Here is an 18,996-nt window from a genome sequence, read left to right as displayed (position 1 = left end):
GGATCTAGTAAAAAAGTAGAATGAATTGCCGTGTATGAAATAAATTTAAAACATTTCTCTGAATGCCTAAATACATCATCATACGCAAATATTATCCAATTCATCCAAACAGTTGGACAATTCTAACGACATTACATTTATAAACGTCTTACTAATAACCCTCTTTTTTGAAATCGGATAACTATGCATTTCTCCTATTAAGAATCGACCCCATACTCATCAAAATGCAACGAATGATACATCTAAAGTGAAGTTAAAACATCCTATAATAATGAACTTGATAAATGTACGAGACAGATGTGCAAGATGCATTTACATTTTGAATTTCAACTGTCATAACTATTATGAATAATAATCTTCACCTGTTTTCTTTAGTTACAATATTTTAGACGTTTAGATTTATGGTGTTTATTCTATTTTGTCGTATAATTGATGTGAAAAGGGTATGGATAGGGACGGTTGGGTTTTGGGTGGAGGAATACAACGTCGCATTGTATTTTTTTACCACAGTGAGGAAATAAAGATAATATAATCGGCTGGGAATCGAACCCACCACTGTCGCGTTTACAATCAGACACTGTGCCACGGCACCATGACGGCCCCTTGGCATAATTTCTGTTTGTTAAAACTCCACTTCACTCTCAAATTCAAAATTGCGAGTTGAATGGAACTCAACGTCAACAAAATTGACTTTTTAAAAAGAATTTTTCTATTTAACTAAACTGATATACACATCGAAACGGAGCCATCCCTATATAACAATGGCCAGTTTCAAATTTCAACCACGTCATTGAATGTTCAAAAATGCCTCCTTACGTGTATGAATGGAGAAAATTAGATCTTATTTAAAGTAAAATAGAATCTATTTTAGTTTAGCACTTTTATATTTTGTCTATTAAAAATTTTAAATAACCCTTCCTTAGGAGTCGGGGAAAAGCCTGTATGCTTATTTTGTTATGTAAGACGAATCTTGCCATTGTAATGTTTGACTGATTCCTAAAAACGAAGGTATATGCGATATTCTCAATATAGGATATTTTAATATGATGATATATTTTTATTTAGCCTTCCAAGCTGTAAGCAAAATATCGTATGGGTAGGTATGTTTCTCCAAAAAATTATGATTGTATGGAGCGGATGATCCTTTTTGATTTAAGTATTGTACATTAGCAAACATTTTAAGTTTTATTAAAATTAGTTCAGTAGTGTATGAGATATAACTAAGTATATTTTGGATCTAAGGACCTTGGCAATTGACAGATATATTTGTATAGGAAATAGGTTTACTTATTTTTAATTTTTATTACATCAATGCTTATTATATATTTACATATGTATTTAAATATTTTCTTCTGAACATTCAAATCGTATGGCCTTGAAATTATTTTCTTAATATCGTCTTTGGAAATTGTAAGAAGATTGGACACAAAGTGATTTTAGCTTCCAGCCATTCTCAGAGGAATGTAAAGTTTAAAAATACATAAAAATAATGATGATGAGAGTTGAAGCCGTTGTCGCGCAGTGGCACTGACTGCGTCTGACTGTACATTCAACGATTGTAGGATATTTTCTCGCTGTTATAGACAAAGTACGCGTACGCGTTGAGTTCCGCCATTCAACACACAATGTATATGACTATCTTGGCTGTGCCTACCTTGTTATTTACGGAATACTGCCTGAAGCTAAAAAAATGTAACATTACAATATTATCACCTAACGAAAAATGACTGAAACAAAAAATAATCATACGAATTTATAAACTCTGATATTTTCTTCTACTTTTCCAGAAATAACACAAAAAGAACAAAAAGACATTGATCAAGACAGCTTTTTTTAAATGAAAAGCTGATTTTAAAGGCATTCACGCCATCTTAAAAGAGGTAATTGGAATAGCAAAGATTTCCAGAACAATAGGCTATTGTATACGACCTACATACAAACCTAGGCCAGACCAGCATTGTCTTGCAGACATGTCATATATAACAGTTGGGTTAAAATACGTGAAACACCTGTGTTCAATTTAATATTCGCTTTTGTCTGTATATTTGGATAAATTTATATCGGGGTACAAGCACTTAAGACTTCAAAATTATTAAATCTTTGTAAAATTATTTTTCACTTTTTAATTCGTTGTTAGAAGTCGGTTTTTCTTTTTGTTAAAAATTTATTTATTACATATACACATATAATGAAACTCTAAATCACCGTCGTCTGTACATGGAATATACTAGTATATAAGAAAAGGATGTGTGAATCAAAACAAAAATATGCATATTAATATATTATTAGTGAAACGTAAATCCCTCATAAATATTTCCCTTTATCAAAAAACTGAAAAGAAAAATAAATCAAGTGGAAACGGTAAATTGAATTTACATCGGCCAGTCCGATACTGAATAATATATTGACATACTTTGATATCGTTCAAGACTTACGCTCGCTACGTCGCTCTTGCTGTGGGAATCAGAAAACATATCTTTACAACTAGCTTTATTATAAACTGACAACAGGTCGACAACTGACCCAGCCAACACATCCAATTATTTAATTATTTATACAAAAACAAAATATACATTATTAAAAATAAATATCAAATTTATACATATTTAAAAAGGCTATATATAAGGTTTACTATACTATATACTTAATATAATATGTACTGTCAATTCAACCCGTCAGGCTGGCAAGTAATTACATATCCAGTAAAAATAAGTCACATCAGTGACACGGAGTCAAAAACTAGTAGTTAACGTGACATCCCTATTAAAGTAACCACTCCGCCTTGTCAGGGTGACAATGAAGGATATAAATAACTATTAAGATTTTGAGAATATTAGATGTTTATTATTTATTTTTAACCGACTTCTGTAAGAAAAGTTTTATGTTTTTCACGTACATAGCAGGATGGCTATAAACGTATACATGGATGCTGTAAACGTTACAATTGCGGGTTCAATTCCACCTCTTTTCTTTTTTCTGGTAAAATAACAGTACCTACGCGGCGTTGGTTTTCGTCACTCAACACGTAATGTCTCGAAAATGGGGCTGGAAATAAGTGACGGTATTATGCTAAATGCGGGATACAGAGTGAAGTAAAAATTATTTATAAATTCCACATCTAAGTTCTCAGCAAACCCTTTAATAAAAGACAATGCATTTACATATAAAATTATATTGTATTTGACTAGAAGGCACCACAGTACGATATACCAATCGTTTCCTCACAAATTAATGATAGGTTGGCCCACCTGGCTCCACCCTGTAATATAGTCATAATAGGGGCCTTTCAGTCTATTTGACGGCAATTATGCTATTTCAGTTGAGTGTGGTACAGCGAATACATTGTATAAATGCCGTGGGTTCTAATCTCAATTGAGTGAATTTGTTATTTTCATATTCTCGCTAACTGGTAACTAGGCATGTTCGCTCTGCTTAACCTGCTACGCGGGATAAGGCGTGAAACTAATCAAATAAATAAAGTGTAATCATTCCCCTGAGTGGGGACCTCAGGATCGAACCTACAGTCGTCGCGCTTGTAATCAGACGCTGCTCCACTACGCTAATGTTTATACAAAAATAGTGCCTTACACTGTATCCCACGCATACTTCAGATATTATATCAACAATAATTACAAATTTTTAAAACAAAATCAATTGCACTACATAGATTTTTTATAAAAATATAAAACATCCATAGCTATAAAGTATACGAAATATACAACCAGCTCATACAATACTGCTATAGTTGTACAACGGAAGCGGAAGTCCAGAACAACGCGCGCAATGGTCATGATGTATGCCGTTACAGACGATAACGCTAAAGTGATAGAATGAAGGAAGCGCACTGAATTTACTAAACGAGGCAACATATTTACATTTTTGTTTTGTATTTTTGTTGAAATAGTTCTGAGGCCCTTGTGGATTCAAATTCCATACAGGGTAGTACCAAAACTCTTGGGTACCGCTACTCAACTTACCTACCCTGCCTCCATTATAAACTAAAATAAATTTTGGTTAAGAATAGTTTATTCTAGAAGTTTATGAATGTGAAAATAATTATTTGCAAACAGCGAATGACACGTTAGCGTATTCAATCTGTTACTTTTCAACTTAACAGTTTTGTTACCCGACTGCGCGACGCAGAGAAGCGTAATGTGTTTATGTATTATTTTGATAACTGATAACTTCTAATATGATAGGTCTGGAATATATTATCTTAGTATTATTCAACACTAAGGAAAAAAAATAAGGAGAAAAACTGTAACGTAGCAGGACTTGGAGCATGCTTTCTTAAATATTAATATCTAAATAAGTAAATAATCTTTACGTTGTGAAAAACTTTAAGAAATCTCCCTGCTTAGATGCTAACTACAAAAATAAATTATAACAAGTGTTAACAAGTGTTAAGAGGCGGTTAACGTTTTTAAAATAAACACGATAAAAACACATTCCATCTATATGTTTCCGACGTACTCGGACAGAGGTTCCACGTAATTACAATAAGTGACCTGTATCACTCAACATCAACACTACACACTAGATACCTTCCAATCAGGGCTGCCGCCTACGAGCAACTGTTCCCGTTTGACACAATTTCACTGCTTTTAAAGTCTTTTTCACCTAAATCCACCCACTTTTACAGTTCAGTTCAGTTCAGCCCTTTATTTATGGCGCTTCGAGTGTGCCAGTTGAGCAATAATTACTTCGCCAATGTCACGTTGTATGGAGAAGACACAAAGGAGATTGTACGGTAAAAAAGAGATTATATTACACAATAGGAGAATGCATGTCAAAAAGAGGTCCAGTTAAAATACTGCCTTCACCTATAAAATAAGAAAAATAATAATATGCGAATATGCTAACACAAGCGTATAAGAATTTTAATTGAGCCCAGTAGCAACGGTTTAGAGGTGAGAGCGCTTCGAAACTATTTAAACAGGGTTCATGGTACATGGTTTTGAGTCCAGCTATAGTATTTTTTTATATAATCAATTTTATATATTAGTTTTTCTTGAGTATATAGGAATATGTGAAATGCACACAATGCCTGGAAACTTTCAAATGAAACGAAATTAGTGGCTACAGTGAAGAAACAACAAATCTTAAATATACGTAATATTTATTTCTATATATTTAGAATCACATTTATCCCAATGCAAAGGTAGCGGTACCAATTCCCAGTCGGGGGAACGAACTATTTTCGTTTACTCCCTCTAGTAACAAGGCAAATCTGGGCATTAAGCACTGCTACTCAACACGCAATATATTTTTATATATTTAATTAATTGAGCAAAAAAAAATCTGAAATTTTAACTTTTTAATATTATGCAGAACGCACTAACATAATTTAAACGACGATTTACACGAACTCGTTTGATAAATTTCAAATAATTAAAACAAAATCATTGATTATGCAAACAAATTCCAATCATTATGGAATAAAGCATTATTTTACAAAATATATTTAAATTTCTGTAGGTTGAAGCGAACAGCACCATTTGCTGGTTGATTGAACAGATTGAGAATTTTACTGAATTTGCATGTAAATGTGGATTTTGTTAAGTTATAGTTAAAATAATCTTATTTTAACGGTAAGATGAGCCCCAGAGGGGTGCGATTGATTGAATTACCCACGTTGAAGGGTAAATCTGAGATTAAAATTAAAGGGGTAGAATTATTAGAGTATTATAGTTAATAAAGTGTGTATGAAGGTTAAATGGAATTTTGAAGTGGTTATGTAGCTCTCCTGTCCTGTCCTGTTTTATGCTGAAATGTAGTAGATTATGTGAGACCCTCGTGGCGTGTATGTGGCGGTTGTGAGATGGATTTCCTCTGCCTACCCCGCTATTTGCGAGATACAGCGTGAAGAATGATAGGCAAAGAAAGATTTTGTGTGTTAGCACATAACCTATCTCCGTATTTTTTCACGAACCTTTAACGATTATAACAAAGAACCTTAATAAAGTTAAAGTTAACAGTTAACTCGAGTGAAATTCAACGCGAGTGAAATAAATCACTCGTTAAAGTCAAAACTTCCAGAAGAGTTAGATTAAAAACACTTTTTTTTGCGAAAATATTTTCACAAATTAAATTAATTTTTCTGACATGATTTGTGATGATAAGAATGTATACTTTGCTAAGACCGCCCGGTACAGTGGTTGGTGGTGCCGGTAAGACAAAATAATTATTAAAAGAGTAAATTTAACGTCACATAACGCATTTTTTCGCTTTTATTAAACACATTAGTATTAGAAAACTGAAAGTTTTGAAATCCACGGGCATTTTAAATTGAATTGAATCTTCTTTAAAAAAGTATCCGTTTTTAGCGTTTCCCTTTTCTCATTTCTCTTATTGTGTCGAGTGGCGGAACTCAGCCCCGCATCTTGCCTTGTTACCAACGCGAGGAAATGAAAGTATTAAGTTATTCATTCCCCCGAGTGGGAACGAACCCACCACCATCGCCTTTACAGTCACACGTTTATAACCTCGACGGCCTCTCGATTATACTCTTTAAGTTCTTTGTTAATTAATTTTCCACAAACATTATGTACGTATATTATGTATGAATAACAAACACAATGTTATAAGGGTTGCGTTGGTTCAACGGTTGATGGGTTTCTGGCCTTGAATTAAATAGTTTCAATATATTTAAGCCATTATCTAAACCCAGTCTATCTATCAGCTGTCCACAACAAGTGAAGCTAATACTATATTATAATGAGACAATCGTCTAACGCGGTTGTTGTGGGTTCTAATCAAGCTTGGGGGACATTTTGTATCTATGGATTAAAGGCAGTATGGTACCGTAGTTTCATATATAGCAAGGTAAACAGAGGGATTTAATGTTAAGACTCCACCTTCGCTTGCTGTCCAATTTTCTAGACATCAGCTTCTCAACTGTAAACGTGACAGTTTTTTTTAAATAAAGCTTTTATAAACTGTATACATTGTTTCATAGTCTCGCAAAAGCGCATAGCCTCGCGGCTTGAGGCATTTGGCTAACATTGGGAGCAAAAGCATCTTAACGGAGTCACTTAACACTTCCCTCTGCGTGCAAAGCTATGTGTGGGACATATTATCGTGAAGCTATGTTATTCTATATAGCGCTAAAGAAAACTATACTTCTATATATACTATAGTTAAAACAATCCTAATTCTTAGCAAATTAATCACATTAATTGCCTCGTTTCGCCTGACAAAGGGGTATATCGACCGCAAAATCTATTTAAGGGCTACTATACAACTATTAATTTCTCTATTAAAATATAGTGAGTTCCGCCACTGAACACAAAATGCTGCCAGAATGCGGAAGGTGTGGAGCGGCGTGTCTTAACACTACATTCTACCTACCCTACGGTGTGTGGGATACAAAGGTCCTGGATATAAGCGCGACGGTTGTTGTTTCGATTTCCGCTTTAGGGAATAAATTATTTCCCCACTCTGATAACAAGAGAAAGCGCAGATGTAGGTTCCGCGGCCACTCAACACGCAAGTTCCGAAAATAGAGTGGATAGTGGGGAACGGCTTTTTTTTCACACTAGTTTGTCTATGCATATCCATCTATACGTATCCCAGTCCAAAGCTAAAGCAAAAAGATTTTCTTCCGCTTTATTAAGAGAAATACGACGTTAAGTTCCGCTTACAAGAACATATTGCAAAGCAAAATATGAATTACATGATTTACTGTCTATTACCTGTCTATATACTGCGAAATACGGAATATTTATGTTAATATAAAAAGATCATTTAAAAATTTATCTATGTTAAGTTTTAAGCCACTCGACATACTAAAATCGGAAATAACGGAATTTGTATTCACGCTCTCTTAGTTAATGCGTTCAAGAGCTCTACTCAACCTATATATTTTACATTACCTTATTTTAACAGAGAAACAAGCAGATTATGATAAGATTTGGCATACCTATGCATTCTCTTAAACGAAAATGTTTAATGTTTTTTAAGCTAGCACAAACAACCAAACAACCAATGCTGAGAAATTCAAATATTTTAAATAAAATCATTCCTCCGACTGGGGATCGAACCCACATCAGACGCATTTCCGTCAAATGCTGTCCGACTGCGCCAAAACGGCCTCAATTATTTATCATTTTTCATTCCATTCACAGCGACAGTATCACTATGTTTCAATAAATAAATGGTATAAATGAAAATACATTGTCCCCACCTCCATACATACGTCATTGGGCAAATAATCTTGAGCCGAGTGTCTAAACAAAGTATCAAATAAAGTGTTATACGTAGAAAAACGTGACAAAAGGGAATTGCTGTGTATACAGCATGTTTTATTTTGTTTTATTGTGGTGAGTTGGTTTTTGGTGGAAAGTTTAAATGATGATGTCGACATGGAATTAGTAAGTGATGTTAAACATGATAATTATGAGTTCGAGCCTAAATGGAATCCATTTTTTCTCTCAGAAGGCAAAGCGCGGCGCTAATTTTCACCAATCAACACACAATAACCCGAAAATTCGGCAGAAAGTGGAGTGTCTTAACACTAGGGTCCCTCCGCCTCCTATATGCCGGACATAGCGTGAAGGGGATAAAAAGTCACTTATTTATAACATGACGTACTGAATGATGGACACCGATGCTGTTCTTTGCTTAACCGCATTGGAAAAACATTTCAATAACAGGCTTAATACGTCTTACACAACTATCATATTCAACCTCAAACTCTTCAAGTATTCTAAGAAAGCATCGATTATTTAATTACATTCATAACATAATCAATTTAAGAAACATCCTCTATAACGAAAATAGATAAAAAGAGACAATAAAATATAGTATATATAGTGAATCGCCTCAGGCGGTGCGGCAATATTGTAGACCAAGGCGGTATCTCTCCTCGCTTTGTACTGTATTGAAAGTGTTTTGTTATATATTTTATTTATGATGGAAAGTGTGATTGGTGGATTACGAAAGAGTATCAATGTATCTGTTGGTAATAGGTTCAATGTCAATTTTGGATTTTTTTTCAGCTTCACGCTTCATATCTATAGTTTCAGTTGCAGAGTAGCGAAAGGGAACTTGTCACTTGTGTCAAAATACTCCAGCTTGTGATTGTATACATAACATAACTACTTGTTGAAGCGGAACTTAACGCCGAGTTTTGTCTTACCAAAGCGGAATGAAAACAATTCATATCTTGGGAAAATTATTGTATGTAAATTTAATTTTGTTTATCTAATTTGATTAATCTATAAGAGGAACGAAACATGGAGAACGGACGAACGGATCTAAGTACTTGACAAATATATATAGGAAACAAAAAATCCATAAGTAATTTTTGTTTGTCGAATGATTTTTGTGAATTGAAATGATAAAGTTAATTGAAGAAACTTGATAACATTATTTATTACATTTTTTTTGTTTTCACGCTTCAGCTTACGAAATAGCCTTAATTAAATAACAATAAAAATAATAATCACGTCTTATTGAAATATTCTGAATTTTTAGGAAGTAAAGTAATCATTGTCATTTTTTACTCGCCGCTGTTCGCTGTTCATATTATTTTATACACTGAGAAATTTGCCCCGTCCCAATACACTCTATGAGTCAATTAGGTACTAAAAATAATAAATAAAACTTACTGTAAGTGTGAAAATCGGTAACTTGCACAGTATTGCAGTCTTCACCAACTTGCAGGTAGGTGATCTCGCATCGGAACACACCCTCGTCGTCGGGCTTCACGCTGGTGATGACCAGTTCAGCGTACGTTGCGTTCGGTTCATGAGATATTGATAACCTGCGGACAAATAAATACTATTTATTAACTATTCAGATTGATTTTATGTTATAGTTTTATAACTTCTAGTCGTCATCCGTATGTCCATTGTGACGACTTTAAGATCTATAACGAAAAATCTCGTTCTTTCTCGTTGGAAGGACGTTGGGCCGCACCAGTAAATACGACGGATGACACTACTGGTACTGGGTTTAAAAAATTTAAATTGAGAATATAATTGGGTTTGGAAGAGTAGGAGAACATTAAGAGAGTAACGGTTCTCAAAATTCTTACCGATGATTGTACCAAAATGGTGATTCGTGATGTTCATTGATTTGTGAGATCAACATAAGTCGTTGGTTCGAACGCACTACCGCAAGTTGTTCGACTCGTAGGCGGACACTACTACATACACTAGAGTTCCAGGACATGAATCACACACCTACATATACTTACACCGAATTATAGAACAACAGTAGAAGCCTTTACACATATATGTATGTCCAATATCATACGAGCATCGCTTATGCATCGCAAGCGCACGCGGGACAACGTCGATCGCGGTATAACAATAAAATGCCACAGCCATTCATCTAGTACTACTAGTAGTAGCGTAACCAAGCATCAGTCGGTTGTGACTCCAATATCAGTTATTAGTAAAACATAGGGTCAATGAACTCTGACAATCGAATGTATGATTAATAAATTGTTAAAGTCTATTATCTTTATAATATTTAATTAAATATATCGATACGTCGAACCTAGTGTTAAGACACTCCGTTCCCCACTTATTCTATTACTCATATAATGTTTATAAATTGTAAATACGTATTTTTCCCGACTGCTAAGGAAGGGTTATGACAATAATTTTTATATCATATTATAAACTAGCGACCCTCTTGCGGCTTCGCCCGCTTTAACTACTGGATTATTCATGTAATGTATGTTTGCAAAGCACTTAAGATAATTAAACCCTAATGCAACCCGCATTTTTGTAGTTTCAATAAGGAAATTCCAATTGTTTTACACAGCAAGGATTTTTTAGTAGGTACCGTAATTTTAAATCTGTGCTACTGATCTTTTCAAGTACTTATTAAAATATATTTAAATGACTATTTTTAGATAGTTAAATGACTATTTTTAAACGGAAGAAATTATAAACAAAGACCTACCTACTAATAACTACTACAAAAAATGTGAAACCAAATATATCGCGCTTAAATAATACATTCAACTCCAATTATCCAATAAGTGCAAACGCATCTAACTAAATCTTCGTTGCTATAGAGGCAGCCGGGTTTTTTTTTTCGAGCTTGTAGTTAATGCTGAAGGGGGTATTCTGTCCCTGATGAAAAGCAAGCACGACGTGGCTGCCTGTGAGGAAAATTAAATAGAATGCATGGGCCGGGAATCGAACCCGGGCCGCCCGCGTGGCAGGCGAGCATTCTACCACTGAACCACCGATGCGTGTAAGGCAGGCGGGCGCGGCGGACGCATGGCGAGTGGCGAGCCGTTTCGCAGCAAGGATTTTTTTGATATTGTAACAACTTCTAAAGTACTTATTAAAATGAAAAATAGTAAAAGATAGTTTTGGTCTACATTAAATGGCCAACGTAACTAATAAACTTATTTATATGCTGAGAGTAAGGGATAAGTGAAAATTGAGTAACATACAGCTGATGCGTCAACGGCGGGATGTGTCAACAATTAAATGCGTTTTTCTGTAAAACTATTCGCAATTTCGAAATAGTGTAAAAATCAAATTTTATCTTCGTTTAACGTATAAAATTAATAAAGTATTTAAAAGGATAAGGATTAATACCACCATGGAAAAGTATGACTCACAATAAAAAATATATTGAAATTATTATTTTTAGACAGAAAAATGATCACTACACGTTATTCTTAAAAGATACGAATATGCCGTCGCGGACTTTTTTGTAGATCTTATTAAGAAAAACAATACTCCAGTACATTATTTTCATGTAGTACTTACCATTAAAGCAGCGCATGCGCGAAAGTGTCTCAACGGGTAGGACTTTATACATATTTATCGTATTTATGTTAATTTACATAAGAATGTACAAACAAAAAACTATATATAAACCTTCTACAAAAAATACTCGACCTAATGGTGAAAACTACATCAAAATCCGTTGGGTGGTTTAGAAGAAGAAGAGTTAGAAACAACAGACAGACACGAAAAGCGACTTTGTTTTATAAGATATAGGATAGGATAGGATGATGCAATTACATCTATACATATTTATTTATACAGTAATATTGTTAATACTAAATTAACAAATATAATTTATCCTATATCTTATAAAACAAAGTCGCTTTTCGTGTCTGTCTGAACTTTCTAACTCTTCTTCTTCTAAACCACCCAACGGATTTTTATGCGGTTTTCACCATTAAGTCGAGTATTTCTCAGGGAAGGTTTATATATAGTTTATTATTTGTACATTCTTATGTAAATTAACATAAATACGATAAATGTGTCTAAACTCCTACCCGTTGAGACACTTTCGCGCATGCGCTGCTTTAATGGTAAGTACTACATGAAAATAATGTACTGGAGTATTGTTCCTCTTAATAAGATCTACAAAAAAGTCAGCGAAGGCATATTCATATCTTTTAAGAATAACGTGTAGTGATCATATTTCTGTCTAAAAATAGTAATTTCAATATATTTTTTATTGTGAGGGATATTTTTCCATAATGGTATTATTCCTTATCCTTTAAAATACTTTATTAATTTTCTACGTTAAACGAAGATAAAATTTGCTGTTTACACTATTTCGAAATTGCGAATAGTTTTAGAGAAAAACGCATTTAATTATTGACACATCACGCCGTTGACTCATCAGCTGTGCCGACTCAAGTTTTACTTATCCCTTACTCTCAGCATATAAATAAGTATATTAGTTACGTTGGCCATTTAATGTAGATCAAAACTGTCTTTTACTGTTTTTTCATTTTAATAAGTACTTTAGAAGTTGTTACAATATCAAAACATCCTTGCTGCGAAACGCGCCCCGCGACGTTTTGCTTATACAAGCGCGTCATGAGCAGTCATCGGTTGTTCAGTGATAGAATGTTCGCCTGCCACGCGGGCGGCCCGGGTTCACTTCCCGGCCAATGCATTCTATTTAATTTTCCTCACAGGCAGCCACGTAGTGCTTGCTTTTCATCAGGGACAGAATACCCTCTTCAGTATTAACCACAAGCTCGAAAAAAAAACCCGCCCGCTATAGAGGCATAGCAACGAAGATTTAGATGCGTTTGCACGTATTGGATAATTGGAGTTGAATGTATTATTTCAGCGCGATATATTTGGTTTCATATTTTTTATAGTAGTTATTAGTTGGTAGGCTTTTGTTTATAATTTCTTTCGTTTAAAAATAGTCATTTAAATATATTTTAATAACTACTTGAAAAGATTAGTAGCACAGATTTAAAATTACGGTATCTACTAAAAAATCCTTGCTGTGTAAAACAATTGGAAAATCCTTATTGACACTACGAAAATGCGGGTTGCATTAAGGTTTAATTAATTTTCACATTATCTTAAGTGCAAACATACATTATATGAATAATCCAGTAGTTAAAGCGGGCGAAGCCGCAAGGGGGTCGCTAGTATAGCTATATACCAATAGCTTTAATTTCACGATTCATACATACGCATCCAACAAAGATGGCAGCAAGCATTCTTTTTATTGAATGTATTAACTTATTATTATTGTATATTTTTATATTTTATACACCTCCTAACGCATCGACATTCATTTCTACTTAATAATTTAATAATATTTATCTCTGTATATTAATGGTATTATGTGTATTAATATTAGTCTTCTTTGTTTTAATAATAAGATATTACAACTTACCGACAAAGTATTCCAAAACAAACAATCGTAAGTAGTGACAGCACTTATTACTTATATCACTATTACATTCACTAACTCACATGATTTTTACATGTAAAATGTAACTAAATATATATTAATTATAAATTTAAACTTGTCTAAACATTTTTCAACAACTATCCTTCATCAGACGCGTCCGCCATCTTCCTTCTCTTTTTTTCAGTATTTGACTTTGACGTTGACAGTAGCTTATTCAGCCAACATGATATTTTGCTATATTAAAAATATTAATTATGTTATTATTTCTTTTAAATTATAAAACAATGATGACTTATAATTGTTTAATTATTTTTAATAAATTTACCTTATATCTACGTGTTTACCTACGGTGTATTACGTCACTTTAATATTACTTGTGAACGTAAACGTTACGCGTAATTAAAGAACTGAACTAAATTATTATTTATAAGATTATATTTATCGTAAATTATATTAAATAGTATTGTAAATTATATTTATAATATTGTTTTATAAATTAATATAATTTTTAAATAATTATATTATTTACCTACATATTTTAGTTACAGGCTAGGCAGAAGAAACCTTCAACCTTCAACTGCTCAATTTCAGACGTTGTGTGTTGAGTGGCTCAACTGAACTGAACTCAAAAATAAAGAGGAAAATGAAATTAATTCATTCCCCCGAATTCGATTCGACTGAACCTACAACGATCGCGTTTACCATTAATATAATATTTAAAAACCTATAACGACATCACAGTACATTCAATATCCGTCTAAGTTAGTCAAAGGCTGTCCGAGCCATCTCTATACCCTAGGCACAAACTTAGAACTTTCTTAATGAACTAGAACTTTTCGTTTGAGTCTAACTGAAGTTATTAACTTACGTAACTTACCTAATTCCCAGGTAGTCACTGTACGCTTACCGTTACTTACAATATAAATAGTAATTACTATAATATGTTGCTACATTAGTTAGCAAAAGTTGTAAGTTACTCATACCCAATTAACAACATAAATGTGAATGTGAGAAAAGTTTAATATTGAATAATACATCGTGGCATCTTCATCGGCACAAAAAGATCTGTATGGGTGCCAAGTTCTGCGTTCACTCAGCTCAAGGTGTGACTTGACAAATTTTACATACAGACTGTAATATATTTGTTTTCTGAACTTATACTATACCAATATATTTGTAGGCAAAAATAGCTTGAGTTAATATAAAAATACATTGCGTGATTCCAAGTTATTTAAATTGGCGGAACACTCTTTCGCGTGTTTAGATTGTAAAAGGTTATAGAATCAAAATATACTACTACACGGTGTTTTTTTATTATTAATCTCAAAAATTAGGCGGTGCGTGGGAAACGAACTGTCTCTACACTAGATTCCCTCTGCTTACTCTGTTGCATACGGGATAGAGCACGAAGCTATAAGAAATGTTTGTTTTAAAAGAAAAATATATTTATATGTATAAAAGTTGGAACTAAAAGTTTGTTGCGCCCTAAATCTTAATTAAACCCAGTTATAGTGAGACTGACCCTCGTTCTCTTGATTAATGTTCTGTCTAAAAGATAGAGATACGTTTTATTTTTACTAAATCACGTTAATTGTAAGAGAATGAGATAGCACTCTTTGTTTCTGGACTCGGCAGCTGTATTTAGTTTACTGATTCATTTTATATAATTATCTCTTTTTGGTGTAGGTTCGTATAAGTATGTAGAAGGAACTTAGTGTTAAACACTGCTTTTCTCACTTTCCGTAAAATTTACTAAACTGCGTGTTGAGTGGTGGAAATCAACGCTACGCTTAGTCTTCATAAGCGGGGTAAAGGAAATGTTTTATAAGCACTCCACGACATACTATGATATTTTAATTACTATTTGTAATTATAATGTGGGTATTCTTTTAGCTAATTTTAAATTAATGATTTATTACATTTTATGCAATATTTCAAGAACCTAATGTTAAGACACTTCGTTTCCCAATTTTTAAGACTCGGGTTAAGAATTGGCGTAGTTAATTTAAATATATTCATGTACCCTTGTGGGAATTAAAACCGCAACCATCATGTTTGCGTAGATGACCTAAAGTCTTAATTAAAATAAATAAATATAAACTTATATTTTCACTTTCTTGCATAACGTATTTAAATAAAAAATAAAAAACCTTTCAGTAAGATATAAGCTTATTGAATTTAAGCGTTACGCTTGTGAATTCAATTTAAGCTCAAAATTTTAATATTCCTTTTAAATTCATGTATAATTTTACGTGTGATTTTACTCGTTTTATTTAAGTTGTAGGACAGGCAACAAACAAAAAGAGACCCATCATACCATTCTTTATATTCTTGTATTTTCTGTTTTATAAGAAATACTTGCGACCTTCTTGCGGCTTCGCCCGCTTTTACTACTGGATTATTCATATAATGTATGTTTGCAAAGCACTTAAGATAATGTGAAAATTAATTAAACCCTAATGCAACCCGCATTTTCGTAGTTTCAATAAGGATTTTCCAATTGTTTTACACAGCAAGGATTTTTTAGTAGGTACCGTAATTTTAAATCTGTGCTACTATTCTTTTCAAGTACTTATTAAAATATATTTAAATGACTATTTTTAGATAGTTAAACGACTATTATTTAACAGAAGAAATTATAAACAAAAATCTACCTACTAATAACTACTACAAAAAATATAAAACCAAATATATCGCGCTGAAATAATACATTCAACTCCAATTATCCAATACATGCAAACGCATCTAAATCTTCGTTGCTATAAAGGCAGGCGGGTTTAAAGCAAGCACTATGTGACCGCCTGTGAGGAAAATTAAATAGAATGCATCGGCCGGGAATCGAACCCGGGTCGCCCGCGTGGCAGGCGAGCATTCTACCACTGAACCACCGATGCGTGTAAGGCAGGCGGGCGCGGCAGACGCATGGCGAGTAGCGAGACGTTTCGCAGCAAGGATTTTTTGATATTGTAACTACTTCTACATTAAAATGAAAAACAGTAAAAGACAGTTTTGATCTACATTAAATGGCCAATGTAACTAAAATACTTATTTATATGCTGAGAGTAAGGGATAAGTGAAACATAGCTGATGTGTCAACAATTAAATGCGCTTTTCTCTAAAACTATTCGCAATTTCGAAATAGTGCAAAAAGCAAATTTTATCTTCGTTTAACGTAGAAAATTAATAAAGTATTTTAAAGGATAAGGATTAATACCATTATAGAAAAATATCCCTCACATTAAAAAATATATTGAAATTACAGTTTTTAGACAGAAATATGATCACTACACGTTATTCTTAAAAGATACGAATATGCCATCGCGGACTTTTTTGTAGATCTTATTAAGAAAAACAATACTCCAGTACATTATTTTCATGTAGTACTTACCATTTAAGTAGCGCATGCGTGAAAATGTCTCGACGGTTAGGACTTTATACATATTTATCGTATTTATGTTAATTTACATAAGAATGTACAAATAATATACTATATATAAACCTTCTATGAAAAATACTCGACTTAATGGTGAAAACCGCATCAAAATCCGTTGGGTGGTTTAGAAGAAGAAGAGTTAGAAACAACAGACAGACACGAAAAGCGACTTTGTTTTATAAGATATAGGATAGGTTATCCTATCCTATGGATAGGATAGGATACACGTAGTTCCTTCAGAAACAACTCAAAGTAGAAACTAGCTTAAATCAAAAAAGATCATCCTGGTATGGCTTTTACCTACGAGTGTAGACACACGTATATATATATAGTATATCGAAATTTAGCATGGCTAAGAATTTTAATACATCATATTTAAATATTGTTCAATTCGAAAAACACACATGTCAAACTGATAACTTCCAATTTTTTGAAGCAGTTAAAAACAATAACTAATTTCTTTATTAAGCGAGTGTCTAAAAAATGAGTTTCCGGTCCATCTGCCCGTTAAAAGCCAACGTAAAACGTCTGTCTTTATGTATACTCGTAAAAGCTTTAAATTCTCAAACAGTAAAATAAAGTTTTGTGTTTACGACGATCGACGTTAAAGCAAATGGACAGTGACATTAAGTTAAAATATTGAGTTTTTTTTCGAACTGAAATTTTCGATGGCGCAAAGTTTGTAGGCAGGATCTGATATGCTTAAAAATTTGTTAAAATACAAAAAAAAACTTTTGCGCCCAGTTTTGAGATATTGCGTGACGAATAGCGGAGCTCGACGCCGTGCTTTGGTTATCAGACCGGTAAAAGAAATTGATTTTAGAAATCCTCTCTCGATTAATGCCGTCGTGCCCCGTTGGCACAAGGGTGACTGTAAACGCGATGGTTATGGACTCGATTCCCACTTGTGGGAATGATATATTTAACACTTTCGTTTCCTCGCTCTGGTAATTGAGTTCAACGTAGAGAATACGGCGCAAAATGGTGAATGGTGGTGTTTTAATAGGAATAGAGTCTCTTAACTCTGGACCCAGGCTCCCTCCGCCTACTCTACTGTGTGCGGACTACTCTACTCTGTGTATTATTTATTTTTAGCTTCACACTGTAGTGCTTGGCATGGGTTCTTTATAATGAAGAATTTTATTTCTCTTTTATATAGAACCCGTGTCTATTTGGTTTTTATCTTTGTATTTCTTCCCTATTGAATGCACCATATCATATTTCCCAAAGCAAAACAGATATATTACACAAATCTAAATCGTCTATGAAGCATAACTCATTACTAAAATTACACAATTAGTCACCAGTACCGCACAATCCCTTATTATTCGGCTATTAACGTAAATGGCGTCAATATCTAATAATGTTAATGTATAATGACTTTAATGTTGCTACGCGGACAGTAAATTCGATCCCCGCGTGATGTCACTTTTGTTTTTTTATTATTTTAGAGACTATTAGTTGAAATTGGTGTTTTCCAAAAAAATTGGTTCGAATTAAATAATATTCTAAATAATATTTTATCTTTTGGAAAGTATATTCACCGAGAAAGGTTCTATAACTTTACTTTTCCCATACAACGTGACATTGTCAAAGTGATTATTTAACTGGCACGCTCTGAACTCTACGAGTATAATCAAAGAACAGAAAAAAATTAAAAGTGAATTCTTATATATATGGAGCAAATTTACTTGGCTAAATATATATTTATTTTGACAACATTTTGCATATACGCTATCCAAATACAAACAAACATAATATATTTTAATATATCGTAGTTTTGATACTCTCACAATACATTTCATTATTCATATTATTCGACATTTATTTATTACTGAATTCAGTGGACTGAAATATCTGACAATATTTTTTATGGGAGTGATATTTTACTTATTTTACCTTAATCATTC

At 33.2% G+C, this 18,996-nt stretch overlaps 1 protein-coding gene across 9 annotated transcripts in view; it reads right to left on the bottom strand.

Annotated features, from left to right (window-relative positions):
• The window catches only part of nrm (neuromusculin), a 324,468-nt gene that overhangs the window by 91,462 nt on the left and 214,010 nt on the right, over positions 1-18,996 (bottom strand). For all 9 annotated transcript variants that reach the window (XM_085190212.1, XM_085190294.1, XM_085189785.1 and 6 more), the window contains exon 4: positions 9,612-9,766. In XM_085190212.1, the coding sequence (XP_085046338.1) occupies positions 9,612-9,766 (155 nt within the window). The remainder of the gene's footprint in view (positions 1-9,611; positions 9,767-18,996) is intronic.

The sequence above is a fragment of the Heliconius melpomene genome, chromosome 1 (genome assembly GCF_056956725.1).
Source record: "Heliconius melpomene rosina isolate 202511_hmr_F chromosome 1, ASM5695672v1, whole genome shotgun sequence".
NCBI classification, from domain to species: domain Eukaryota; kingdom Metazoa; phylum Arthropoda; class Insecta; order Lepidoptera; family Nymphalidae; genus Heliconius; species Heliconius melpomene.
This window is presented reverse-complemented; position numbering and strand designations above follow the sequence as displayed.